Below are 27,093 nucleotides of genomic sequence, written 5' to 3'. Positions count from 1 at the left end.
CTCACTTAACAGCCATATATTCCAGTTAACCTGAATGCTGCATCTGATGCACAGTTTCCACATGATGGATCAAACTATCTTCAAACAGTAAACAATTTCTGCTTTACCGTTATTTCCACAACCACAAAGACAAAAATCATTCCAGCATAATGTAGATCATCACTTGTTTTTAAAAGCAAGTCCAGATAGCATGCCAATGAGAATCTAAATCATCACCAGTGAAATGGGAAATAGCTGACAGTAAAGTCAATCAGACCACAAGAACTTGTACTCGCCCTGACCGACAACACGAAGAGTTCTCTCATTCATCATTGAACACAATAAATATTATTCAAACATTAACCAGCAGATTGTTGTGAAGATTACATGTTAATGCAGATTATAATCAACAAAGTTCTTTCACTTGACAACAGGGAAAAAAAAAGTACAAGATTACAAAACAAACATACAAGTTCTTCACTTGACTTTATTCGAAGTAGTTCAGCTTATTTGATTGGTTGTGAGAGAGAGGTCATTGGTGATAACTCAAACAGAAACAAACATACATTGAAAACGATCTTTAATTGCAGGGTCACTTGGCCAGTTCAACTCATTCTCCCAGTCACTGGTGCATCTGATCCTTCTCAATTTAATCGCGTTTGCCATGGTCGATGGTAAATCCTTCAGCATCACACACTCCCTGATCTCTATTGTTTCCAACGAGGGCCACTCCCATGAGACTTCGCTCCAAATAGTACACAGTTTCGGTAAGTTCCGGAGTTCTATAGTCTTCAATTTAGGGAGTGCCGCTGATACATCACTTCCAGTTTCAATTATCTCTTTCATCTCAAGACAGTGCTCAACTTCCAAATATTGTAGCTGACCGAGTTGTTGGACAATCCCATGTGCCTTTGAGAATAGATTTTCTAGACTTGGACAATCTTTTAGTATCAGTGTCGTGAGCCTGGATAGGCTTTCAGGGCTCGCCAAGCCCTTCCATATATGCACCAACTTTGGAATATTTATTATGTGTAGCTGTTTTAGGAATTGAAATGCCACACCTCCTATCATGTCACCATCAATGATGCTTTCCATTTCATTGCATTCTTCAATCTTGCAAATTTCCAGTCCTCCCAACCTATCGGCTCCAAAGAGTGACAAGTTTGTCACATTTTGATGACCAATCAGCTCAAAACTGTAAGCATGTTGTAGTATCTGCAAAATGGTATCAGGAACACTTTCACCTCCAGAGAATCTCAAATGTTTTTCAGTTGAGCATTCTGAGATATCAAATTCCGAAGGATTGTTAGTTTGGTGATGACCTACGATGATGTTGAATGATCTGAAACTGTTGCCCTGTGTGTTCTCCCGATTCCATGATACACTCTGGCATATGAACGGTCTTAAGCAATCCTCACCAGGAAAGTAGAAACAAAGAGTCGTTAATTCTTCCAACCCAACTAATTCCTCCACAATTGCACCAACAATATTATTCCATTCTGTGTTATGGTGGTCAATGCCAATGCTTAGTTCTTCTAACGAAATGAGCTTTGAAACAGTGTCAGGATGAATGACCACCACTGGATTCCCTTGAAAGTGGTTGTGACTGCTAACATTCTGTTCAAATGAAACTCTCAAGCACTTGAGATTAGTGAGCTCCTGAATCTCTTTAGGGAGATTTCGAATCTTGGTGCGACTTATATCAAATATTTCAAGACTTTGGAGTTTTCCTATATCAGCTGGAATATTTTCTAACTCACCACAATCATTTAGATAGAGCCCCCTAAGTTTTATCAAGCTAGATATAGATGATGGCAGTGACATGATTCTTGTATCATGCAAATCTAGAACTCGTAAGTTTTGCATGCATGCAAAGAATGACACAGGAATTTTCGTCAAGCTCTTGTTTTCTTGGAGTAACAATGTCAGAATTCCAGAACATTGAGGTTGCTCAGGTAGGGCAGAAAGTTGATGTTGAATCAATGAGACCCTTTCTGCACATGTCCATTGTTCCTCTGTAATCTTTGCACCTTCTTTCACTAATATGCGGTGACTCCCTGCATTACACTTCGCAATACGTAGTGCAACACGCTGAAAATGCTCAAACATCTTGTAATGACGCGCCTTTCTTCCTCTGTCCAAAAGACCAACGTTTACAAATTCATCTAGGATAGTGTGACCTCTGTCGCGTGTTTCCCCTAGCCTTGCAAAACTAATTAACTGTTCTGCTCTCCAACACTCAGTTATGTAGTCTCGATGAACTTCATAACCAACAGGGAAAAGTGCCCAGTACAACAAGCATGGCTGCTTACTCTCATCTAGATCATTGTATGAAAGTTTAAATAACTGGTAGACTTCTTCCAATTCTCGACTTTGTTGCTTACTGGGGGCTTGCAACTCTAACAGTGTATCTCGCCACCTTGCTGGATCATTCACTTTTGCTAACTTTTGAGCTATCAAGTTGATCATGTGTGGCATCCCACCACACTCGTTGACTATTAAAGGTGCTAATCGAACGATTTCTTGCTTTTTCATAATATCAGCACTAACTTTCCTGTTAAATAACTTTTGGGCATCCTCCTTTGACAACTTCTCTATTTTGATATCCTCATCCGTTGGTCCACAGAAGTTTCCGTTGTCTCTTGAAGTACATGCAAACACAACCTTTCCGCAATTATGGTCATCATGAATTCCAACCTCCCTCAGATTAATCTTTGAAGAAACTTGGTCAAGAAACAATAGATAGCTCTTGTTCTCCAGCTCTTCAGATATCTTTGCTGCTCTTTTGCCTGTGCTGGACTTTTTGTCAACCGGTAGGCCTAACTGATCCTCGAGTACCCTTTGTATCTTTTCCACGCATTCCGCGTTGTCCATAGTAACCCAAAAGATAACTTCAAATTGACTTGTTTGACCAACTCTATCATGCAAATTTTCCATCACTGTTGTTTTTCCAACTCCAGGCGGTCCCCATATGCAAACTCTCTTAAACTCATCTTGTTTCAGCAAGTCTTGAACAATTTCTACATGCCTATTAAGTGATGGAAGATCATCTATTTTCTGGGCATGCCTATTTCTAAATCTGTCAGGTGGTGTTGGTGCGCTCTCAGTCATTATCGGGTTCTCAAGCTTTATTTGATCTCTCAGGGAAACTAACTCTTTTGTCTCCTTCACTACATCTCTTCCAAGCCTTAGCAGAGAAGGAAAAGGACAGAGTCCACACAGATATTTGTTGATGCGTCTGTACTTTGTCTTCAGATGTTGGATTTTGTGCTTCTTTTCATTGACCCGTTGAAACCAATTTTCGCATTCATTTGTGATATGCATTCGACCAACATTTGCAGCCAGCACATTATTCACATCTGCCTCTCTATTCTGCAGACGCATTTCTTCATTCTCAAGCTCCTTGAAATTCTTCCCCAAGTTTCTCACATAATCATATTTGCGTTTCAAATAGGTGAACATCCACACGCCACATTTTGCAGCTGGCTCAACCGTTTGCCCCACAGCTTGTGCACCTGCTGTCACCTCAAAAGCCATCCTTTTCGAATATAAAAACGAAATGCATATCAATGAAAACTGTTTATTCACTATATTTTGACAATGCATGTTCAATCAAATACAAAATGACTATTACTGGTGCCATATTACAGGTTTTTCTATTGATGCAAGATTCAATGAAAGCTTGTTACAAATGGATGTGGACTGATCAACACTTGCCCTCAACATGCATATGCTAAAATGCACAGACAAAACAATAATCTATGTCCATAATTCCCATAAAATCCTTAAGGTTCCATTTGGATGAAAGAATTTTGATATGATATTTTAGTGTAAATTGCTTAATTATTAAATTTTAGAAATTATTAATTTTTTTTTAATGGTTAATATAATGCACATGGAAAAACTCAAACTCAAACCGAAATTCATAATTCTAAGCACAAATTTTTATTATTTTCTAGAATCTAAGCCCAGTTTTATGAACATAGGCATATCAACAATAAGCACACCTGGATAGGAAATCTGCTTGGTTGGTCCTCTGAACGTTGTGCTTGCTAGGTAATGAGTTCTCTTCTCTGCTACACCTCAAGTCAAGACTCAAGAAAGCTGAGTCTTCTCGTTTTCAACGGAAATGGAATTTTTCACTCTAACCAAAGTCAACGACAGGACAACCTAGTGCTGCAGAGCCCACAAGTCTCCGTTTGGTTTTATTTATTTATTTTATTTTATTATTGTAAAAAATAAAAATTTGATTTATTTTATCAAAATCTAGAGTGAAAGGGTAAAAGTTTCTGGAGAAGAAATGAAAATAACTTTTGGCTTCTTTGTAACCAGCAGACGTTGGTTCTGCAACTTGCATTGAATCTAGGAATCAATGCTATGCATATTCCCAAATTAGTTGTACCTTAATCTTGATCTAATCACCCACAATTAAGATAAACCCAATCATTAGAGACAGAATGAGATGATTAAAAAATATGTAGTAGGAGCAGTCACTCTCAATGCTTTAGATAATTCTATGAGGATATGAGAAAGCAACTTCCCTAATAAGCCATCAGAAAGAAGAGTTACTCTCAATGCTTTACAATAAGCAACAGAAATAAGAGTTCATCTCAGCTTACCCCATAACAAATGCTGTTTATACTAACAAATGTTCGTCGTAAAATTCTTTCAACTGATAGATCATAAAACAGTATTTCATTTCAAGAAACCTATTTGAATACGGCTGCTTCGAAAAGCTTCTCCTTTACCTCTTTCTGCATCATTTGAAGTAAAAAAAAATTAAATAAAAGAAACGGTGACTTTCCAACTTGCAGGCACAGAAAATTGGCAAATCAGAGTTGGGGAAAGGGTGTCCGCCCTGCTCACCATTAGCAGTCATTACCTGTTGCTGTCCATTTTATAGGAAGAAAATGGACTTACTTGATTGACTGAAGGAGGAATGGTAGCAAAAGAGAGTAAAGTTTCAATCTTTTTGCTGGGGAAATTGCTGACTCCAATTGATTTGGTGAGGCCAAGTCTCTGAGATTCTTCCTTGGCTGCCCACACACCCTTGAAGTCCATTGGCATAAGGTCAGCTGATGGGCTAGTGGATGAGATACAGGTCAAGGTACTCCAATGGAAGATTTCTGCACACATAATCATATAATCAAACAAAACCAGTCACCCCAAAATTCCAATTGCTTGAAAGAAAAGAAAAACCAAACTAGATTGTGAGATTTTGAGACCCACTCAAGTGATTTCTTGAGGGCAGCACAAGTGGAGGAGCCAAGCACCACCTCTGGGATTTGGGCTGAAGAAGCAGGCACCATTTGCCATCTTTAGTTTCTTCTCTTTGGAAATTAGCTCAAGTTTTTTATGAAGTATTGAAGTCTGGTTTTTAATTTTTCATCAAGTGAAGGCGCTTTTAAACTGCTAGATTTCAGTCAATTCTTGGCTTATTATTATTAGACAAGAGAATGGTCAATTGAACTCTCCTACTACGAGGCTGTGCATTGACTCATGGTCTTGAAATACATCAACCAGATCATTGATTCATGGCCATTATCAATTGTGCAACTCCAAAAGTGTTTAAAATCGATGCTCAAAGAATAAACATTGTGAAAAGGTTCATTGATTCATGGCCATTATCAATTGTGCAACTCAAAAGCTTCCTTCACCAATCTTCTTTTTTCCTTCTTGCTTGTAGAATTCTTCAAAAAAATCTCTGCATCCTTATAGCTCCGGTACAATGGAGGGTGTTCCTCGTCAATCAAATCCTCAATTGGACCAATCACCGTGTCCTTGCTGGGTCCATAGAACATTGCTAATGACAACCTTGGCTCAACTTTGTTGGCCACTGCCCTGTGGTGCACGCTCTTATACCTTCCATTACGCAAAACCTACGTACAAGATACACAAATTCAAATCAAATTTCAATGAAAGTCATTTTGGTCCCTGTAGTTTACTCCTCTACGTGAGGTGCACGTGGTGGTGACGTCGTGAAAGAAATTGACGGAAATTATGACCTGTCCTTGAATTGCTACAATTATGAAACTATGAGAGCACAATTGACCAAATTGAAACAACACGGATGAAAGTGGAAATCAGAGTCACCTAGATTGATAACAGAGGCGATTGGGAGAGGATCAACAGCAACCCATTTCTCATCTTTGATCATTACTTGAAGGCCAGTCACTCCCTCTGTTTGCCTTAGTATTGTGAGTGCATTGAGATCAGTATGGACAGATAGTCCAAGTGTGAGCTCAGGGTCAGGACATGGTGGATAGTAGTTTCCTTCTGCTTTTTGAGTAGGATTCTCACCCAATTTCTTCTGTAAGCAGTCCTACTCTGGGCCAAGCCCTTGGGATATCAATCCCAAAAGCCTTTTAACCAATGCACCAATCTCCTTTTCACATTCAGCAAAAACCTCACTAAAACCAAAAACCCAAACATAAAAATGAGCACAAACTACAAAATAAGCTCAAGAAGCTCTGAGATCAAGCTCCCTGAGATTGGTTTGATCGCCAATTGATTCAGGAAGCTCTGTCAAGTCACTGAAATTGCTGGACAGGTTGAGCACCTCAAGAGTTGTCAGTCTCCCAATTGCATATGGCAGCCCACGAAGCTCATTGAAATGAACATCTAGATATCTCAGTGACCTCATTTCACAGATGGATGGAGGAAGGGAACGGATTTTATTCAAGTGGATTGAGAGCATTTCGAGATTCAGTAGCCCATAACCAATATTTGTTGGTAAACACATCAGGTTGTTAAAGCTTGCATCATTGTCGAAAAAGTTGTTTTGAAAACCGTCACAAAGTGAGAATTGCAGGAAAGGAAGGAAACATTACCCGCCAAGAACAGAACACATGAAGAACAGATGGGACAAGTGGAAAAAGAAAATTTGAGACGTTATATGGGTTTCTACAGAATATCCCAGTTTCAATTCTGACAGAAACAGGAACAAAAAACCAATTAACACTCAAAAATAGTTAAAAAAAACAGGTAACTTATAAAAATTTAGAGACAAAAAATAACATTAGAGAAAGAAAATGGCATACTTGGACATGAAGCTGCAGTGTTTGTGCCTGATAACCTGCTATATGACCTCGTCGTCGTCGTTCTGCATTTTTAATCAAACACTTTCGATTTCGATTTTCGCTGAGCGGTTGACCGCAACGGACCGAGTGTATTAAAAATAAATAAATAAAATTGATGGCGCTTTGATTTGATGTGCTGGGGAAGAAGAAGAAAATTAGGGATATGAAAAAAGACCAGCAAGCTTTGGGCTTGCCATCAAGTTTTGGGCCAATGGCCCAATATCTTTTTTTATTTTGAACTATGAAATGGCCCACCATCCAAACTCATTTTGGCCCCAACCCATCACCATAACTTCTATTCTATCTATCTATCTACCTATCCAAAAAATTATGTGGTACATTGATGGTATCGGTGCAATCACTTATCCAAGGCTGAAATTGGATTTTAAAAATCAAGGGCTGAGATTGAATGACCTGATGACTTGTTCAGTCATTTCTTATTGAACTTCACGCGAGTCACATGTGACTGTGAGAAAGGAAAAGAGATCCAGACTCACGCGCCGGAGGTCGTCCACGAGAAAACCTAAGACGCTCGCAACTGTCTACCTCATCCAATCCTAAGCAAGGTCCTCCAACTCTTCTCTCTGCTTGCCCAAAACCCATCTGCAGAAAGCTAGAGTTCATAGGCAAAACGTCACCCAATTAGGCTATGTCTTTCTTACCAGGGCTTCCATTTCATCTAATGCTCACCGAATTGAGAGGTATTTAGTTTGATTTGTTCGAAGTGTCAAATGATGCCATTAAACATAATTAAAAGATTTTTAAAAAGAAAAAAAATTAAAACACGTTGAAAACCATTACCCTCACGACGGAAATTTCAAAACTCACCACCATCTCCAACACCACCACCTCACCTCCACCATCACCACCACCACTAATACCCCATTCTCCCATCACCACATGGCTAGCACATAACACTTTCAACATTATGTCCATTTTAGTCATTATCCCCAATGTTAGTGTATAAGCTATGAACTAATTAAAGCTTAGCTTAAGAAATGCCTTGTAATTATGTGTGTATCCACTTTGGTAATTAAACCAAGTGTAAGGCCCTTATTGTAACTTGTCCAAGTGACATGTGGAGAGTGATCCATTATTTTAGTGAGATGAGAGGCTGAGATTGTTTTCACATTGGAAGCATTGAGCATCACTCTGTTATGCACAGTGAGAGAGTTTTGTAAGAAATACGCATACATTCTCTGCTACTTGCAGAGCACAGTGAAATATAGAAGAAACCATTTTCTGAAATTGCTGAGTTATTAATTTTCTTTTCCTTTCTTCTTCAGTAAGATAATACACTGAGAATATAAAACTTCAACATGGCCTCAGAGCCAGGTTCGATCAATTAAGATCTGGGTGTAAGAAATTGAGCTCCACTCAAGATTGGTTGAGCTCGGGCGAAGTTGCAGAAAGTTCATAAAATCAGATTTCGACTTGTGATTCGTTTCATCTAAGCTAAGAGATGGCTGGATCTAGAAGTTCTGAGGTGAGAACTCCGATCTTCTCCGGTGAGAATTACGAATTCTGGAGAATCAGAATGATGACGATCTTCAAGTCTCATGGGTTATGGAAATTGGTTGAAAAGGGGATTTCGACCTCAGATCCAAAGAAGAAGAAGGCTTAAGGAAGCTCAGAAGAGGAAGTTGATGAGAAAACAGCAGCTGCTTATATGCAAGATGCTAAGGCTCTGGGCATTATTCAGACTGCGGTTTCAGATAAGATTTTCCCACGAATAGCTAATGCTGAAACAGCAAAAATGGCTTGGGATTTGTTGTATGGAGAATATCATGGTGGTGATCAGGTGAGGTCTGTAAAACTACAAAATCTGAGGCGTGAATTTGAGTATGCTAGGATGAGAGATGATGAAACCTTATCTGGTCATTTGACTAGGCCAAATGACTTAATAAACCAAATGAAAACATTTGGTGAGCTTCTGTCTAATGAAAGACTTGTCCAGAAAGTGTTGATTAGTCTTAGTAAACCATATGATCCTATATGTCTGGTTATTGAAAATACCAAATGTTTGGAGACTGTGGAATTGCAGGAAGTTGTGGCTATTGTTGCTTCGATTCAGCTGCACCAAAATAGATTCAGCTGCATCCTCAACTTGTGATACTCGCAAGTGCACGAGCCGTTTGGTAGTATAGCATATGTAAGTGCGAGGTCGATCCCACGAGGATTGGTGATTGAATGATCCAATTTGTTTCCCCTACACAAAATAGAAATGAAAAAGGAAATAAATAAAACAAGAAAAAAAAAGAAATAACTCAAGCAAATAAGTTCCCAAGTTCAATTAGATTAACGGATTGATTCTAGCTAAAGTATGATTAAGCCATGGTGTTTGGTCAAAACCTTGTGTTCCTAATTCCCTAATTTGATCATTTGTTGTCTAACCTAAAACTAAGCATTAGGAACCCATTAAGCATAGAAGAACAATTTAAACAACCAAGCATGTATCTAATCCCTGTTGTCGAATGTCCATACATACTCTTCTTATTCATAGTTCAATTCGAATTAAAGCATGGTGTCTACTCTTAATTCAAACCAAGATAGCTAACATGCAAGCCTAAATGGTGATCAATCATTCAAACTAGCATATTAACTTATAAGCATAATGAATAAGAACAAAAACCATAATTGAAACTTGGAAACTAATTAAACTTGAATACTTAAGAAAGAATGTACATTACAAATAAAAGTAAAGTGGAACTACGAAAATTGAAGGAAAATTTAGTAAACTCATTTTGTTACAACAATTTACAACTTGAAAGGAAACTAAGAGAATTTGAGGGAGAGAAGGGAAGGGAGCTCTAGAGAAGTGTTTGAGAGCTCCCCCCCTTGGGGTGTGTTTTGAAGCTTGAAGGCTTCTCTATTTATAGGGCTAAGAGGGAGAAACATCATGATGGATTCCCACACCATCCTTCATATTTTGCTGCTGCACCTCAAGCATCTTCACATGGGTTCAAATGGGATCAGTTGTGGCTGCCTTTGCTGCCAACCCATGTGGTTGCCTTTTGGTTGCTGAAAAACGAGTTTTCTGAACCAGGCTTGGTGTAGGAAGGCCAGAGGTTTCAAAACGTATCCAATGGGGCTCAAATTTGGATATGTTATACTAGACACCCATTGGAACAACTTCTATGAAGAAAGTATTCCCATCGGAGCAGTAGAAGTGTGCGTTTTGGGCCTTGCAAGTTGGCTGCCGAACAGAGACTGGAATTGACTTCATTTCATTTCTTTGCTTTACATGCATGCACATGCTTTCTCTATAATAACTCCAGCATGTACCAACTTGCTCCTTTAGAATTTCATAGCTGGAATGCCTCCCCACTTCACTCATTATGTTGGATCCAAAGTCAGTTGCAGCATGGGTGAGGCACATGGCTTAAAGGAGGAGACAAGGCTCAAAGCTGGCAGCTGCAAATCCTCCTGAGCATGGTTCAGTGTTGGACGGGCTGAGGACTCCACATATGTTCAATTGAGCTGAATTTTGGATATGTTATACTAGACACCCAATTGAACAACGTCTATGAAGAATGTCTCCTCATACGAGTTGTGCAGATTGCTGAAATGAGACCTGCAAGGTGACTTACGAAACTGGACTGACAAGAAGTGTGGCCCAACTTTGGTTTTGTCTTTAAGCTCTTGCTCTTTGCCAATCAGCCCTTAACATGCATGGATTGCATCAAATGTGATCTCTTGCTATCTTAACCTACAAAACACACAAATAGAGGTAAGTGACTCAAAATAAAGAGAAACTAAGCAAAATCAATAAGTAAAGAAGGCAAGCAAGTGTATGAAATTATGGACTTATCAAAACAGAAAATGGATTAAAAGCACAAGTTTAACTCAATAACATAACCAAATCATAAGCTAGAAGGGTACAAAATGATATACAATTATGAACCGATCAGCTATTTTGAAAAGTCAGGAACAAAGGTTTGATATGCATAATGTGGATACCACTGAAAGGGCATTTGCCCCTCTCTCTCTCTATGAATTCAAAGGGGCAGCAAAGCAAAAATAACCCTCAGTCCAGTGGCTCTAAGTCTCAACAGAATTGGAATTCTAAGGGGAAACCATGGGAGTCGAAAGGAAAGTCTCAGCAGAACAATTTTGCACCAAATCACAGATTTAGTTCACCACAGTAGACAAATCAAGATGCTGCTAAACCACAATGCAAGGCGTGTTCCAAATTTCACTTTGGTGAGTGTCGATATAAGGGGAAGCCTAAATGTTTTAATTGTGATAGATTTGGACATTTGGCTAGGGAATGCACAACATGTAAGGCTACTGAAAAGGCAAATTGTGTCAATCAAGCTGAGATGACTGGAAATCTGTTTTATGCTAATAGTGTTACCACTGAAGTGAAAATTAATGGGAATTGGTACATTGATAGTGGGTGCAACAACCATATGACTGGAAATGCTGAAATACTTATTGATATAAGGACAAATGTCACTGGCAAGGTACAAATGCCTATTGGACACTTGGTGGATGTTGGAGGCATAGGCTCATTGGTGATTGATACAAGTACAGGCAAGAAATACATCAAGGAAGTCATGTATCTACCTGGTTTGAAAGAAAACTTGTTGAGTGTTGGGCAAATGGATGAGCATGGGTATTATCTGCTCTTTGGTGGTGGTATGTGCTACATTTTTTATGGACCTTCACTTGATAAATTGGTTATCAAGGTCAAGATGAAAAACAACAGGTGCTACCCTTTATCTTTAATGCAAAACGATCACATTGCATTGAAGGCCAATGTGACAGAGTGCACTTGGATTTGGCACAAGAGATTAGGTCACCTGAATCTTAGAAGTCTCAAACAATTGAGAGAACAAGAAATGGTTCATGGTCTTCCATATCTGGAAGAAACCAAGGGTGTGTGTGAAGGATGTCAATTAGGAAAACAACATAGAGACTGGTTTCCCAAAGAGCAGGCTTGGAGAGCAAGAAATCCACTTGAACTGATACATACAGATCTGTGTGGTCCAATGCAGACTGAATCCATAGCTGGAAACAGGTATTTTATGCTACTTATTGATGATTTCACAAGGATGGCTTGGGATTACTTTCTAAGGTATAAATCAGATGCAATAAATTATTTTAGAAAGTTTAAATCGATGGTAGAATTACAAAGTGGGTTCAAAGTGAAGTGTGTGAGAAGTGATAGAGGAGGAGAATTCACATCTAGTGAATTCAGCAAATTGTGTGAAGAAAGTGGAATTCAAAGACAATTAACCACAGCCTATACTCCACAACAAAATGGTGTGGTGGAGAGGAAAAATAGGACTGTGGTGGAAATGGCCAGGGCAATGCTTCATGAGAAGAATATGCCTTATTTTCTATGGGCAGAAGCTGTTCACACAGCTGTTTATCTTCTAAATCGATCACTTACAAAGGCACTTGACAACCTAACTCCATTTGAGGCTTATAGCAGCAGAAAACCAGGTATTGGACACTTAAAGGTGTTTGGTTCTCTTTGCTATGTACATGTGCCAACTGAAATAAGACAAAAGCTGGATGCAAAGAGTGTCAAGGGTGTGTTTGTTGGATATGCAACATGTGAGAAAGGCTATAGGGTGTTTAACCCCTGCACTAAGAAACTAATTTTGTCAAGAGATGTGGTCTTTGATGAAGCCATGTCCTGGAATTGGGAGGAGAATTCAGAGAAGTCTGTTGCAGTAACTTACATTCAGGGTCAATCTAAGAATGTGGTTGATGTGAATACACATGAGTTGAGTGAAATTGAAGGAAGATCCCCTGGCTCTCATGCTCCCTCAAATACTGAAGAACAAGAAAGGACTATTCAAGAGCCTGCAAGGATTTCACAACCCTATGATCATACTCCATTGAAGTGGAGAAATATAAGTGACATCTTAGCACAGTGCAATCTGTGCATTGTGGAGCCTGAAAAATATGAAGAGGCTGCACAGGATAAGGCTTGGATAAAAGCGATGGAAGAAGAGCTGTCCATGATTGAAAAAAAGGGAACTTGGGAGCTTGTAGACAGACCAAGTGATAAGCAGGTTATTGGTGTGAAATGGGTGTTCAAAACCAAGTTGAATTTGGATGGTTCAGTACAAAAGAACAAGGCAAGGCTGGTTGCTAAAGGGTATGTGCAGAATCCAGGGATCGATTACAATGAAACTTTTGCTCCGGTTGCTAGATTGGATACAATCAGAACCTTGATTGCTCTTGTTGCACAAAGAAGCTGGAAGTTGTTCCAACTAGATGTTAAATCTGTGTTTTTGAACGGAAAATTACAGGAAGAGGTGTATGTTGACCAACCTGAGGGATTTGTGCTTGATGGCAAGGAGGAGGACAAGGTCTACAGATTGCATAAGGCCCTTTATGGACTAAAACAGGCACCTAGAGCCTGGTATGGAGAGATTGACAACTATCTCATTCAGTGTGGATTTGAGAAAAGCTTGAGCGGGGCAACTCTTTATACTAAGACAAGGGGAGATAAAGAAATCCTAATTGTGTCTATCTATGTGGATGACATAGTATATACTCGAAGCAATGAAGAACTGTTGAAAGAATTCAAAGAAGATATGCAGGTGAAGTATGAAATGACAGATTTAGGACTTCTTCATCATTTCCTAGGAATGGGAGTGATACAAACTGATTCAAGCATCTTCATTCATCAAAGGAAGTATGCTTCTTCCTTGTTGGATAAATTTGGTTTGAAAGAGTGCAAATCTGTCTCCATCCCTCTTGTTGCTACTGAGAAACTAAGCAAAGATGATGGAAGTGGTGCTACAAGTGAAGATCAATATAGAAAAATTGTGGGAAGTTTGCTATACCTCACTGCTACAAGGCCAGATGTGATGTACGCAGCTAGCTTACTAGCTAGATACATGCATTCTCCTACCAACAAGCACTATGGGACAGCCAAGAGAGTGCTCAGATATGTTAAAGGGACACTAGATTATGGCTTAAAGTATGAGAAAGGCAAGAAGGCAGTTCTAATTGGATATTGTGACAGTGATTGGGGAGGTTCCATTGAGGATACCTAAAGCACATCCGGCTATGCTTTCTCATTTGGAAGTGGAGTTTTCTCATGGGCATCTGTTAAGCAAAATTGTGTTGCACTCTCAACTGCGGAGGCAGAGTATATCAGTGCTTCGGAAGCTACAACTCAAGCTATATGGCTTAGGTTTGTTTTGGAGGATTTTGGTGAACTACAAACAGAAGCTACTCCTCTGAAATGTGACAACACATCTGCAATCTCAATCACTAAAAATCCGGTGTTTCATCAAAGGACAAAGCACATTGACAGGAGGTATCATTTCATTAAGGATGCTCTACAACAAGGTATTATTGATTTGATTTACTATCCTACTAAAGATCAAGTGGCAGACATTTTTACCAAGTCTTTACCAAAGGAAAGATTCAACTATCTTAGAGACAAGCTTGGAGTTGTATCAGCTCAAAGCTTAAAGGGGAGTGTTAGTGTATAAGCTATGAGCTAATTAAAGCTTAGCTTAAGAAATGCCTTGTAATTATGTGTGTATCCACTTTGGTAATTAAACCAAGTGTAGGGCCCTTATTGTAACTTGTCCAAGTGACATGTGGAGAGTGATCCATTATTTTAGTGAGATGAGAGGCTGAGATTGTTTTCACGTTGGAAGCATTGAGCATCACTCTGTTATGCACAGTGAGAGAGTTTTGTAAGAAATACGCATACATTCTCTGCTACTTGCAGAGCATAGTGAAATATAGAAGAAACCATTTTCTGAAATTGCTGAGTTATTAATTTTCTTTTCCTTTCTTCTTCAGTAAGATAATACACTGAGAATATAAAACTTCAACAGTTACAATAGTTTTATATTAAAATTTGCCAAACTGTTTTGACATTGCTTTTTATTCTAACAACACTTAAAAAATATTGTTAACCAAACATGAAACTATTTTACTTTACAATTGATTATTTTCAAAGCACAGCAAAAACGACTTTTTTTTTTAAGTGACAGCAATCCCAATTTGGGCTTTAGAGCCTTTGTTATAAATTGGGTAATGATTTCACTGGTGTCACCATGTCATCAATTGGGAAATCAATTGGCTCTCTCACCTACCAAATGCACTCAAAGGAGGGTTTTTGCTTTAGCAAATGCTTTTGTTTTGCAAGGTATAGATTTCACAGTAATTTGTAAAAGTATGTAACGTGTTAGTTAGGACTGTTGCTAATTGCTTGTAGCCTCGTGACCCTACATTATACTCTCAGCTTATCCCAACCCTACTTTTCAAGAAAGCTTTTACTTTTGGCAATTAGCTTTGGCTACTTCAGATCCACTTACACTTGTGCTTTACGCTTTACAATGCCCCTTGGCTACATTATAATTTCGTAACTTTAAATTTAAAACATGAATTTCTTTTAAATCATTAATTACTCGAATTTTCGATAATTATTTAGACCTATGCACTATAAAATATGAGTGAGGATTTCAGCATTTATCATTTACATAAGGTACTAGGTTCGATTCTCTCTTTCCAATATCATTTGTAATAATAATAATAAAATTTTTACAACCAAAACGCGTCATTAACGGCAATTAAACTTGCAAATCTCCTTTGGAAGCAAGAAGAAAAGAAAGGGAGAATAATCTATATCTATGAAGGTGGGCCGGCCCATGGTGGAAGTTATCAAAAATCCCGAAACGTGTAAAGCCTATTCAATCAAAGAAGCTCCAATAGTTGCTATAATGAGACAACATGATTGATAGGCAGATAGCGTGAGCTTTTTTTGGTACTGACCTTCCTTCTTTTTATAAAGGCAACATTAAAATAAAGTGCAATTAATCAAGCAATAATAATCTTCTTCACTTTAGGATATATAGACGTTGCAAGATATCATACAGTAGTAGCACAGCCAAACCCAAAAAAGTCAAGAAAATGTTAAAAAGAAATAGGCATGGGACATGCTAGTCTTTTTTTTTTAAAATAAAAAAATATATAACGAGTTAATAAATTCACACAACCAGTCAATACACCCCACAACGAAGTTCTACTATAATTAGATGTCGAACTCATTATAAATATATATTGTCATTGAGTCGACCGTGATACCTCCTCCAACCAACTAAGATCTTCACCTAAAAATAAAGATGAAAAGAAATTAAAAGCCTGTTAATTAGTATCTACGCTCCTCCTCAAAAGACAAAAAAGAGTAGAAGAAAAAAAAACACAGAGAAAATTAGAGGGGAGAGATGGGCCGCACATCCCAACCAGATCAGCCCCCATCTAGAACCCCTTGACTTTTTAAAACCCAACCTTCTCACACTCATGACATCTCAATTAAAAACTTGGTTGCCAAGAAAATGACAAAGGCACAAAAAGAAAAAAAGGGTCGGTGTTGATAACGCCTGGCACCCACCCACCTGGCAATCTCTGCTTCAAACACACCACTTCCACAACAAACCTCACACAAAACCCGTTTCCCTCTCTTCTTCCATTATTTACCCCTCAAATTTTCCCAGGAAACAAACACTATGTTTGATCCCAACGCAAATCCACATGAACACCCTTTCCTGTTCAACAGTGGTACAGAGAAAATCACAAGTGACACAAGCCATGATACTTGGCAGGCCATGAACTATGCCTCCCGGGCTCAGAAAACAGCTCAGAATTATGCAAACTACAGGAGCTGGAACAGCATGGGAGCTCGGATAAACGAAGGAGCTTCTACTGATGATGACGAATACGACTCCGGTGTTTGCTCGCCGCCGTTGTGGAAAACGACAAGTCGTGTGAACAACTACCGGAACTTGTCCCCTGCTTCTAGAACGCAAGCAATTGCCAGAGGGCAGAGGGAGCTGATGGAGATGGTGAAGAACATGCCCGAGTCGTGTTATGAGCTTTCGTTGAAAGATCTGGTGGAGCATAAGAAGCCAATGGTGGATGCAGAAGATGATCAAGATCAAAATGAAGAAGAGGATGATAAAAGTACTCAAGTTTTGGTTAGGAGGGGAAATCTAAATGAAGAAGGGAATTATAAGAAGAAAAAGAGCGAGAAGAAGAAATTGGTTATGAGAAGTGGGAGTATAGATAGTGGGGGGTTTCTTTTGAAAATGGTTTTTCCAATTTCTTTGGGGTACAATAAGAAAAACATGAACAAGATCAACAACAACAAGAAGATGAAGAAGAGTGATAGTATGGTGGTGGGTACAAATAGCAATAATTCAACAAGTGCGAAGGTGTCTCCAAAGCCTCAGGGGCAGGGGCAGGGGGTGGATGGATCTGTGAAGGGGGGTGTGGAGAGTGAGTGGTGGAAGATGAAGAGGCTTTCTGTGTCTGAAAGGAGTGAAAGTGGTGTCTCTAGTATTAACAGTGGAAGCTTGAAAAGCAGTGGCAGCAGCAGCATTAGCAGTTCTAGCACCAGAAGCATCAGCAGCAGCAGCAGGTACTTATTAATTCACTCCCAGTTTTCATTAATTGTTTTTGTCTATTTCTTCCATTCATATCAAGTTTTTTTCATTCTTGTCTGAAATTTATATCAAACTTATCGACAATGCTTTGCAAATTTTAGGCTAAACAAAATGGGGCGAACCAGAAATTTATCAATAATTTTTCTTTTGGTACTTACATTTTTTTTTATAGGTTTTTTAGAAATAAAAGTATACATTAAATTATATAAATCAAACTAATTATAAACAAAAAAAAAGGAATTAGAGCCATATAATTCATTTCATTTAGAAAAATTCTTCTCTTTTAGAGTCAAATTAATGAAAAAAGATTAAAATTGATGTCAGGAAAGAAATAAAAAAGAATTCCTAAGAAAAAAGCAACAAATACCAATTTATGTTGAATAACAAAAACAGCCATCAAAGTCAACATTTTGGAAATTTGGGTGAAACTGGAAATTTCATCTACAGTTCTGTTTATTCAGCAATGGAGGAGGTCAAAGTCTCTTGTAATGGATTTCAGTCATTAGAAACGTATAACACTGATAAAGTTGAATGTAATTCACATGCTTCTTGCTGACCTAAAAAGCAAAAGCAAAGAGAGAGAGAAAAAAAATCACATTCTAGAAACTGATTTTCCGACTGTCATGACTAAAATTGAAAGTTAGGGCTGTATTTTCCACATTTGGCACCATTAGAAAATTGTTGGGAAGTTTACAACAGCATTCTTTATTAAGAACTTCTAGATATTTGTCAACATACAAATGGTAGGTAATATATCAATTTTAGGCCTATATATTTTGAGTTTAGGGACAAGACGCAGTGGAAAAGGGTCTTGATTTACAGACTAGTGGTCTCAGGGGCAAACTCCCATGGCACCTTAGTAGTGTGTGTGCGAAAGCAAAACCCCTTCCTCTTTGTAATTTAGACTATCGCTTGTGTTCAAAAAAATATGTATATAAAATGGACATTTGGAATCATCTAACCAGTGACAAATTGTGCACCCCTATCTCTGTATCCTTAATTTAATTTTTTATTTTTGCAGGCGCAAGAAGGGTGGCTGCTGGTCATTTGTCATGCTCAAGAAGAATAAGAGGCGGGATTGATTGAAGGAGTTGCCTTCTAGATATAAAAAGCTGGAGATTAATATTAATTAAATGTTTGTGTAATTATCTCTCAAATAAATAAATAAATGCTTAGGTATATATATAGTAGAATATTGCAGAAGAAATTTTCCGTTGCTTATGTATAGTCTTGCAGTTTTGGAAAGAGATGGTAAATCTTTTTTCTTTCTTTTTATTTTATTTTATAAAATCATTTCCTGTTTTATTGGATTATATACTTCAACATCTGCTTGCTGAGAGCCGAGTGTTGCTTTCAGTTATACAACCGCTTGGACGGTCTGTAATGAATTCTATCTAATATATAGTTTTATTGATGATGAGTGTTATAAAGGAAAAATTGACTACATGGAAATATGTTGGCTATTCTGATACCAATTGTCAAGAATCCACGTGTAGCTCGTTTATTCGTACGTAACTTGACTCAGATATTAATTGTTAAGTGACTTAGATATTAATTGTTAAGAATCCACGTGTAGAAGAAGGGCTAGATATTTGAATTTTTTTTGTAGGGAGAGGATGGTTTTCTTAAAGTTGAAGGTAACTTGAAAGAAAAGAATGATTACGTTGTAGGTAGGCACTAAATTTTTCTTGCAACATGCCAGACTTCTAAGCATGGAATGACGAAATATTATATGTAAAAGATATGGAAAACAGAGTAAAGATTCCATTCTGAATCTATGTATGCGGGCTGTTCCTCAACTACTTTACAGAAGTTGATGTCTATCACAAATATTAATTGTCATTTTTTTGGGTTAAGGGTATATTCTCATGCTTCAATATACTATATTATTCCCAGTCACAATTATTATATATATATATGTAATGGCTGAGATCAACCTGTTCTAGAACCTCCAAATTTAGTAGAGCGGGTCGGTCTATTTTCCACTTTGCTCCCTGTTCTTTTAATTTTTACAATTCTAGTCCTGTACTTTTTTTTTTTTTTTTTTTGTCTAAATCATGAGGTGGTCCTGGATGGGCCCCAACTATGGGTGACACCTTTAAGCCTTAACCACAACCCAGACTAATCCCCACTCACACCAGGTCGGGCCGTAAGGGGTAAAGTGTTGGCCAAAATGGTGACTCCGTACGAGAGCAAATCCTGTACTTTTCTTTAAGTAGCAATGAAGTCCTACAAATGTAAAATTATTAGGAAAAAAGATAAAAGTATCGTCACATATGGTAGTTGCATATTGTCACATTGAATATCATCAATCAATATAACCGAGTTTACGATTTGGACTTGATTGCCAACCAAACTTACTACAACACTAAAATTGTCTAAATCGAAATGACAAGAATTAAAGTGGAAAATTATGAAAATTACGAAAATATAAAAAATATAATTCAGCTATTTTTTGAAAAAAAAAAAAAAAAACGGAGACTGAAGTCGTAAATGGGCCAAACAAAAAAGATAACAGATTTGTCTGGGTTGTGGTTAAGGCTTAAAGGTGCCATCCATAGTTGGGGCCCATCCAGAACCACCTCATAGTTCAGACCAAAAAAAAAGAAGATAACAGATTTGTGTGAGTCACAAAATATTTTGGGTTGATTACAAAACCCACCAGCAGCAGCCCAGGCCCATCCTTATCTCCTTGAACCCAGTAGCTCTCTCCTCCCGCAGTCCCCCTTCTAAACCTCGAGTGGGTCTCTTCAGTAAAACCTGTGGTCTGCATCAAATTCTTCTGCCATTCCTATCTTCTTCTTCTTCAGTTTTTCTTAGGTTGCTCCAACTCTGATGACTTAACCCCAAAAGGTATTTCTTCATTTCCGTTTTTCTTTATCTAGTTTAGGGTTTGATTTCTAATGGGATATTATATCATAGTGTTTGCTCTGTTCAGTTGAGAAATGTCACATTCATCGGTGTTCAGTCAGTTTTTCTGTGTTGCTGAGCTTCTTTTGTTTTTGTTTTTGTTTGTTTGTTGTTTTTTGTTGCAGCTGTAAATATAATTTATGTGTTTTTGTGTTTGTGTGTCTGTATATATAATTTTATTTGTTCTTGTGTTTGTGTGTAGTCTGTTGTGTTTGTGTGTAATCTTATGTGTTCTTGTTTCTGTTGAAGCTTACTGATATTACATTTTAGGGTGCATGTGGTCATGAAGTTTCTTATTTTGATGCTGTTTGTTTTCTAACTAGTAGAAGATTATTAATCCATTTTGGGGTGCATTTTCTATTTCTTATAATGTCAGATCGAGTGTATGGATTTCTATTTTCGTACTGATCTGCTTTTTGTTCAGTTGCTATTTTTCTGATAGTTATATAGTTAATTATCTGTTCATGTGGTTCCATCCTTATCATCTAATTCTTGCTTCTCAACAAATCTGAATTTGCAGCTGGAGTTCAATCAGATGGTATTTAATTAGTTATTACTTGTTGGGACTTGGGACCTCCTAACGATGCCGGCATTAATCTCTCCAAGGTTGCTCCTTTTTGGAGAGTCTCTATCCTTCCATAAGTTTCCACATGTTTCTAGGAATGCTTGGTTCCATAGAAGTGTTTGTAGTCTGAGTCTTGCAAGCCTCGGCTTCAAAAATGATCACGAAACAGTAGAGACTGGAAAATTCAACGAAGCCAAGCTGCTGAATTCTCTTACAGAAGTCCCCAAAAGTAAAGCCAAGGTGGTTAGAAGCCATGTAGTCAAGGCAGCTGGGCCACACAGATCGCTTGAAATAGATTCGACGATCTTTAATGCTAAATCATTTTTCGAGCTTGGGCTTCCACCTTTGTTGATAGAGAGGTTAGAGAAGGAAGGCTTCAAAACTCCAACTGATGTTCAAGCCACTGCAATTCCAACAATTCTTAAAGATCATGATGTTGTGATTCAATCTTACACAGGCTCAGGAAAAACATTGGCTTATCTTCTTCCCATCCTCTCTGAAGTTGGCCCGCTAAAGACGAGAACATCTGATGGTGATGGTGATGGTGAACCTGGGAAGAAAACAGACATAGAAGCAGTAATTGTGGCTCCTTCGAGGGAGCTGGGTATGCAAATTGTGAGAGAGTTTGAGAAGATATTAGGACCTGCAAACAAAAAAGTAGTTCAGCAGCTTGTAGGAGGTGCAAATCGATCAAGACAGGAAGAAGCACTGAGGAAAAATAAACCTTGCATTGTTGTTGGGACCCCGGGAAGGATTTCGGAGATTAGTGCAGCTGGGAAGCTTCACACCCACGGCTGCCGTTTCTTGGTCTTAGATGAGGTTGATCAACTGCTTTCATTTAATTTTCGGGAGGACATGCACCGGATATTGGAACATGTTGGGAGGAAATCCAGTGGAGACTCACGTGGACCAAAAGGCTCCCTTGCCAAGCGGGCTGAGCGTCAGACTGTTCTGGTTTCTGCCACAGTACCATTTTCAGTGATACGGGCAGCCAGGAGCTGGGGGCACGATCCACTTCTCATCCAAGCAAAAAAAGTCATTTCCATTGAATCTATTTCTCCCTCTGGACCCATTAATTTGTCAGGACAGTCAACCAGTTCTGATCCATCCTCAAATGTGCAGACTCAGGCTGCAATACAGAGCCTACCTCCATCTCTAAAACACTACTACTGTGTTACAAAGTTACAACACAAGGTTGACACGTTGAGAAGATGTGTTCATGCTCTTGATGCCAAGTCCGTTATTGTCTTCATGAACCACACCAAGCAACTAAAAGATACCGTCTTCAAGCTGGAGGCTCGTGGAATGATAGCAGCAGAGCTACATGGCGATCTTGGTAAACTTGGTAGGACAACAACTATGAAAAAGTTCAAGAATGGGGAGGTTAGAATTCTGGTGACAAATGAACTTTCAGCCAGGGGTTTGGATGTGGCAGAATGTGATCTTGTAGTCAATCTGGAGTTACCCACTGACTCTATTCATTATGCACATCGAGCTGGTCGGACTGGTCGGCTTGGAAGGAAGGGCACTGTCGTAACAATATGCGAAGAGTCGGAAGTTTTTGTCGTGAAGAAGCTGCAGAGGCAGCTTAGCGTTCCAATTGCAACTTGTGAGTTCACAGAGGGCAAGTTTGTTATCACCAAAGAAGAGAAGGCTGTACCAGCTCTGAGGTGATGATAGTTTACTAACTTGTATGCCTCATATCCTGTATACTTATTGCAGTGTTGCAACTTCTGGAAATTGCAATTAGTTAATTCACTAATATAATTCCTCATAGAAAAGTTATTAATATAGTTATGTTTTTCAGCATACTGTGAGAACGATGAGGGGTTGGTGCAATCAATGAACTAAATGATCAAAATTGTTTGCTCTCTTTTGTTAAAAGTTATTTTGAAAAGCATCAAATACTATTCAAAATGCCACTTGGTTTTCGTATACAGTCCTTGGTCATAATGAAATTTTGATTTTCAATTACAATACATGGGTGTATTGAAACAAAAAAGATGGTGGTATGTATTTGAATACATGACGTTCATTGAACGATTGGTCATACCACATCATCATACTAATGTGGTATGACCAATCCTACATAATTTCTGTTTCTTTTTGCATATTACACTCTATAACGAGAAAACCTTTATCAAAATTGCACCTATTATTTTAGATATCGGAAATCCTTATTATTATCTATCTTATAATGTAAGTATTCCATTGGTTAATTGTTCAAAAGATATTTAGCACAACTGATATGCATTTTGCAGCATCATTTAAGCTCCCCATCCATACTGATTTCAGTTCTTTTTGTGTTGAATAGGGTTGGTCCAAAATAAAAGAAATTAGTTTTTTGAAAGCTACTGAAATATGCTATACCAAGGGGGAGCTCAAGTGCATGTCTGAAATAGCTTGTAATTAGCCATTTAACTTTGGTCATCCGTAAACTCCAAAAATTCAAGCTTTTCTGAGAATTTGGGTGGGTATAAGCTGAATGCATACTTTGGGCCCGCGAGGCCAATAGCAATTGGCAACCTTCCTAACTAGGGCTGGGCATTTCCATGTGGCCAAACCAGACCGGTCGGGCCAGTTGTCCGGTTTTGATAAAAATCAAAGCCAAATCTCACTGAGGCCCTAACTACATACTTTCACATAAGTCGTTCTCTTCCTTGCCCCATGCGGGGACAGTCAGAAAAAACCCTTAATTTGTTTTAGTACAAACCCACGAAAAGCAGCACAAATTAAACCCTTAATTTGGTTTTGGGTGAAGTCTTATTTGAAATAGGGAAAAGGTGCTCCAGCACCATTACAAACAAACAGAGATCTTAATATAACAACTTAGTATACCCCTTATAGGGTAGAAAAACTTGTGTGAAACAGAGATAATACTGTTTTGCTATCCCGAACGAATCACAGATTGCCATATGCAAAACAATGCTATCCTTGTTTCAGACAAGTGTTACTCCTTATAGGGACCTTTATTTTTGTCTTAAAAGGGAAAATTAACCCTCCTCTTGCCACTGGAGGTAAGGCTAGCTCCCAGGGGGGCTTATTACTTTTTTGTTTATAAAAATCAAATAGGAATAATTTCATTCATCACTATCACCAAACAAACGATAAAAGTTTACAGATGAACGGAGGGCGTTAATGTGGCCTCATTAAAATCTTGCCATAAAAAACCCCCAATGGAGGAAAATCCGGTCAAGGAAAAAGAGTACCCCCAATGGAGCCCTTATTACTTTTTATTTATTTATCAAAAGAGCCCTTATTACTTAAATACAAGGTCTAAATACTCTTTTTTCTTCTTTTCTAAATAGAAATACAATTATTATTATTATTATTTATTGAAAAGAAGCAGCTTCATTTGGTGTTAGCTAGAGCAGAGCCTCATTGATCAAGTTTGCTCTTGCTTCGATCACATGGTACCGAGAATTGGATTCCAAGTATTCTTTGTAAGTCATTTGATGATAAGAGGGTGGGTTGTGGTCGTCTACAAACTCTGGTTCAGGCTTCACAGTTGCGCCCAATGATGGTCCAAAGAAGAAGGGTAAACTCAACCTTTTCGATGCAACAAGCTCTTGTACTTCCCATTGGTAAGAATCTGCAAACCACAAATTAATTACAAATTAAATATGGCACAGGAATTTTAACAAACGAAACAAATAGGAGCTGTTTTTAAAGGTTAAAATGGAAAATATCCAACTTTTGTGGTTTTCTTTTTTTCCTCCCTCTCTCTCTTTCTAAGTCTTATTTTTTATGTTTTATACAAGTGATATTTTATTTTAATTTAATCTAAACTGCAGGTGACGGACTGAATTTTGTCACATGATACATATGACATTGGGCACTTCATGTAAGTGACGGACTGAATTTTGTCACACATACTTCAAGTCATCCAATATAACCGATTTAAGTAATCTTGCACAGTCCGTATACACATATACGATTAATTAGTTTCCGGTTATACATATATGATTAATTTGTTTTGGGTTAAACACCACTAGCATAGAGAAAGTTGCGGACAACATTAAAGTATAGCATTTTCCTTAAACCTAGTATTAAAGATATATAATGTGCAAAAGAGAAAAAACTTGGCAAGATGATTAGATTTTTGTGGAGAAGAATTGAAAATTTGAGAAATGTATTGAAATGCACCAACCTCTATATGGTCAGCAACAAGGACACGAATGGAACTAGTAGGAAAATCTGCATGAGCCACTTCCCTTGGTGCTTAATCTGAAGCCCCCCACCCACGTTTTGTGCGATGAGCACAAGCAAACCAGGGTCTCGGTGAGGAAACTGCCCAATCTGATTCTTATCATCCGAGCAACGCGACAGAGATTGATAGAAATTTGGTCCCAAAATATTGTAGCCAGATTCCAACTTCATTTTCTTTGCTATGTAGCATTCTTCAAGCCCCAGAGATTTTGAGATCCCTCTAAGCAATTGGATGCCCATCTCTCGCATTATCTCACTATACTCTTGCAAAACCCTGCTTTCATCATATATAAACACCAAAATTTGTTGATGCATGTTAGATAATTAAGTTTAAACATAGATTAACGTATCAAAACTATTTGTTGTACCATTTTTGAAAGAATAAAATTATTGTCTTAATTACCAAGATAAGTTTCATCCTAGACTACGTATCACATCAACTAGATACAAACATCTTTTATGTAACCTAATTTTTCTAAATACGACTACTAGTTTTATAATAATTAAACTTGTTAAAGCAGATGAAATTGATCAGTAGATGAAGTAATAATCTATATTTATGTAAAACAAAGTTTAGAAAACCAGTTGCCAACAGGATCTAGCTCAATAGAAAAGGGCCTTGTCTTACACACCAGTGGTCTCAGGTTCGAACTCCCATGACACTTTGCTAGTGTATATGAGAAACCCCCCCTCTCTTTATAGTTTAGATTTTCGCTTGTATTTAAAAAAAAAGTTTAAAAAAATTAAGAAATCATATTTTCATTTTAAAATAAGATGTTTTTTAAAGTTGGGTATAAGATTGAAATTTAATTTTAATCGGGTAAATTATACCTATTATGATATACTATAATGTATTAATAGACGAATTAGTAAGTTAAGAATTGGTTACATATTTTTAATCTTAGCCGTTGGATTGCATCTAAGAGACTATCAACATATTTAATGAATGCAATTTAACAGCCAAAATTAGAAGTATATAACCAATCCTTAACATAAAATACTTATCGGAGAATCTCCCATCTTTGTTGTGTGAAAGTGAATTAATTACTTCATGCATAGCCAATGCGTGCGTTTAACATAGAAGGTGGTTTACATGGAATCGTCAGGCTTTGTTGGGCAGTGGAAAGTGGGATGTGTCCTCATGTGGAGAAGCTCTCTTTTGGTTGCGCCGCCCAATATGAATCTGATTCTATCCGTCGGATCATTTGTTGCATACCGTCACTTCTCCTCGTCCGGCTGATGAAAAAATCTGGAAAGCCAACTGGTAACACTACCTATCAGGCTATCTGGGATCCCATGATTTGTCACCTGCCAAATCATCAAGGCCACGACTACTCAAACTTGACAAAGAAATATTATACGTGCCAGATACCGCAATATATTCATTTTTATAATTAAGAACATCATTAATGTTCATAATACAACATATGTATGTAATAAGTGCATATATATGAACTTGTAAAATCATGTGGTCAAGCTAATGCGGCCTAAAAACGTGATCAATTAGCAATCTTAGTGGAGTGAAAAATAGAGACAAATGGAAGGAGGAAGAGGTAGGTATACTGTGAAGAAGCCATAGTTGAGGCAAGCTTGATTGAGGTCATTGATAGCTTGAGAGCTTTTGAGAGAATCATTGGAGATGAGCATGGAGTAGTCAATGACTGGAGTTTGAGTAAGCAGTTGTGGAGTTGCTTCAGTTCCAGTCATTGTGTGTGAGTGTTGTGAGAAAGGGAGAGAGAGAGAGGGGCTAGTTGAGACTAAATGAGAATGACAAACTCAGAAGAAAAAAAGCTTAAATGCATGCAAATATCAGAACCCAAAGCCACCATATTTATAGCCAGAAACACTCCAGCCACACTGGAGTCAGGATGGGAAACTAGAGTGGATTGACCATGATTAGCTATGCACTCTTATTAAAACA

General features: G+C 38.0%; 3 protein-coding genes and 2 pseudogenes across 6 annotated transcripts; 2 read left to right on the top strand and 3 right to left on the bottom strand.

Annotated features, from left to right (window-relative positions):
* Positions 1–285: 285 nt before the first annotated feature.
* LOC110754014 (putative disease resistance protein At1g15890) lies at positions 286–7,158 on the bottom strand. 4 transcript variants are annotated; one of them, XM_088245981.1, is made up of 3 exons: positions 7,020–7,138; positions 4,599–5,105; positions 286–3,517 (listed from the first exon to the last, which is right to left on the bottom strand). In XM_088245981.1, the coding sequence occupies exons 2-3, from the start codon at positions 4,601–4,603 to the stop codon at positions 526–528; spliced, it is 2,997 nt and encodes a 998-aa protein (XP_088102107.1). In that variant the 5' UTR covers positions 4,604–5,105; positions 7,020–7,138; the 3' UTR covers positions 286–525. The 4 variants fall into 4 exon arrangements, 3 of the variants coding, with proteins under 3 accessions (XP_088102107.1, XP_088102108.1, XP_021810695.2); XM_088245982.1 differs by lacking the exon at positions 7,020–7,138 and adding an exon at positions 5,209–5,405 and having other exon boundaries at positions 3,987–5,105; XM_021955003.2 differs by lacking the exon at positions 7,020–7,138 and adding an exon at positions 5,209–5,405.
* Positions 5,528–6,622, bottom strand: LOC110754016 (protein DMR6-LIKE OXYGENASE 1-like; annotated as a pseudogene).
* Positions 7,159–16,358: 9,200 nt separating the features above from the next.
* Positions 16,359–18,902, top strand: LOC110754012 (uncharacterized). The gene is made up of 2 exons (XM_021955002.2): positions 16,359–17,463; positions 18,510–18,902. Exons 1-2 carry the CDS (start codon positions 16,553–16,555, stop codon positions 18,568–18,570), a joined length of 972 nt encoding a protein of 323 aa, XP_021810694.2. The 5' UTR covers positions 16,359–16,552; the 3' UTR covers positions 18,571–18,902.
* Positions 18,903–20,175: 1,273 nt separating this feature from the next.
* EMB1586 (P-loop containing nucleoside triphosphate hydrolases superfamily protein) lies at positions 20,176–22,836 on the top strand. The gene is made up of 2 exons (XM_021954996.2): positions 20,176–20,341; positions 20,919–22,836. Exon 2 carries the CDS (start codon positions 20,982–20,984, stop codon positions 22,635–22,637), a length of 1,656 nt encoding a protein of 551 aa, XP_021810688.2. The 5' UTR covers positions 20,176–20,341; positions 20,919–20,981; the 3' UTR covers positions 22,638–22,836.
* Positions 22,837–24,178: 1,342 nt separating this feature from the next.
* On the bottom strand, positions 24,179–26,879 carry LOC110754004 (2-oxoglutarate-dependent dioxygenase 19-like; annotated as a pseudogene).
* Positions 26,880–27,093: the final 214 nt, after the last annotated feature.

Source organism: Prunus avium, chromosome 8, assembly GCF_965620075.1.
Source record: "Prunus avium chromosome 8, drPruAviu1.hap1.1, whole genome shotgun sequence".
In the NCBI taxonomy this organism is placed as follows: domain Eukaryota; kingdom Viridiplantae; phylum Streptophyta; class Magnoliopsida; order Rosales; family Rosaceae; genus Prunus; species Prunus avium.
The sequence above is the reverse complement of the archived record's forward strand: the minus strand, read 5'-3'. Positions and strand labels throughout refer to the sequence as shown.

Bases quoted from the DNA above. Each gene is read 5' to 3' on its own strand.
- EMB1586 (XM_021954996.2), top strand. From the start codon at position 20,982: ATGCCGGCATTAATCTCTCCAAGGTTGCTCCTTTTTGGAGAGTCTCTA.
- LOC110754012 (XM_021955002.2), top strand. From the start codon at position 16,553: ATGTTTGATCCCAACGCAAATCCACATGAACACCCTTTCCTGTTCAAC. The intron at 17,464-18,509 runs GTACTTATTAAT...TTATTTTTGCAG, and splicing joins AGCATCAGCAGCAGCAGCAG to GCGCAAGAAGGGTGGCTGCT.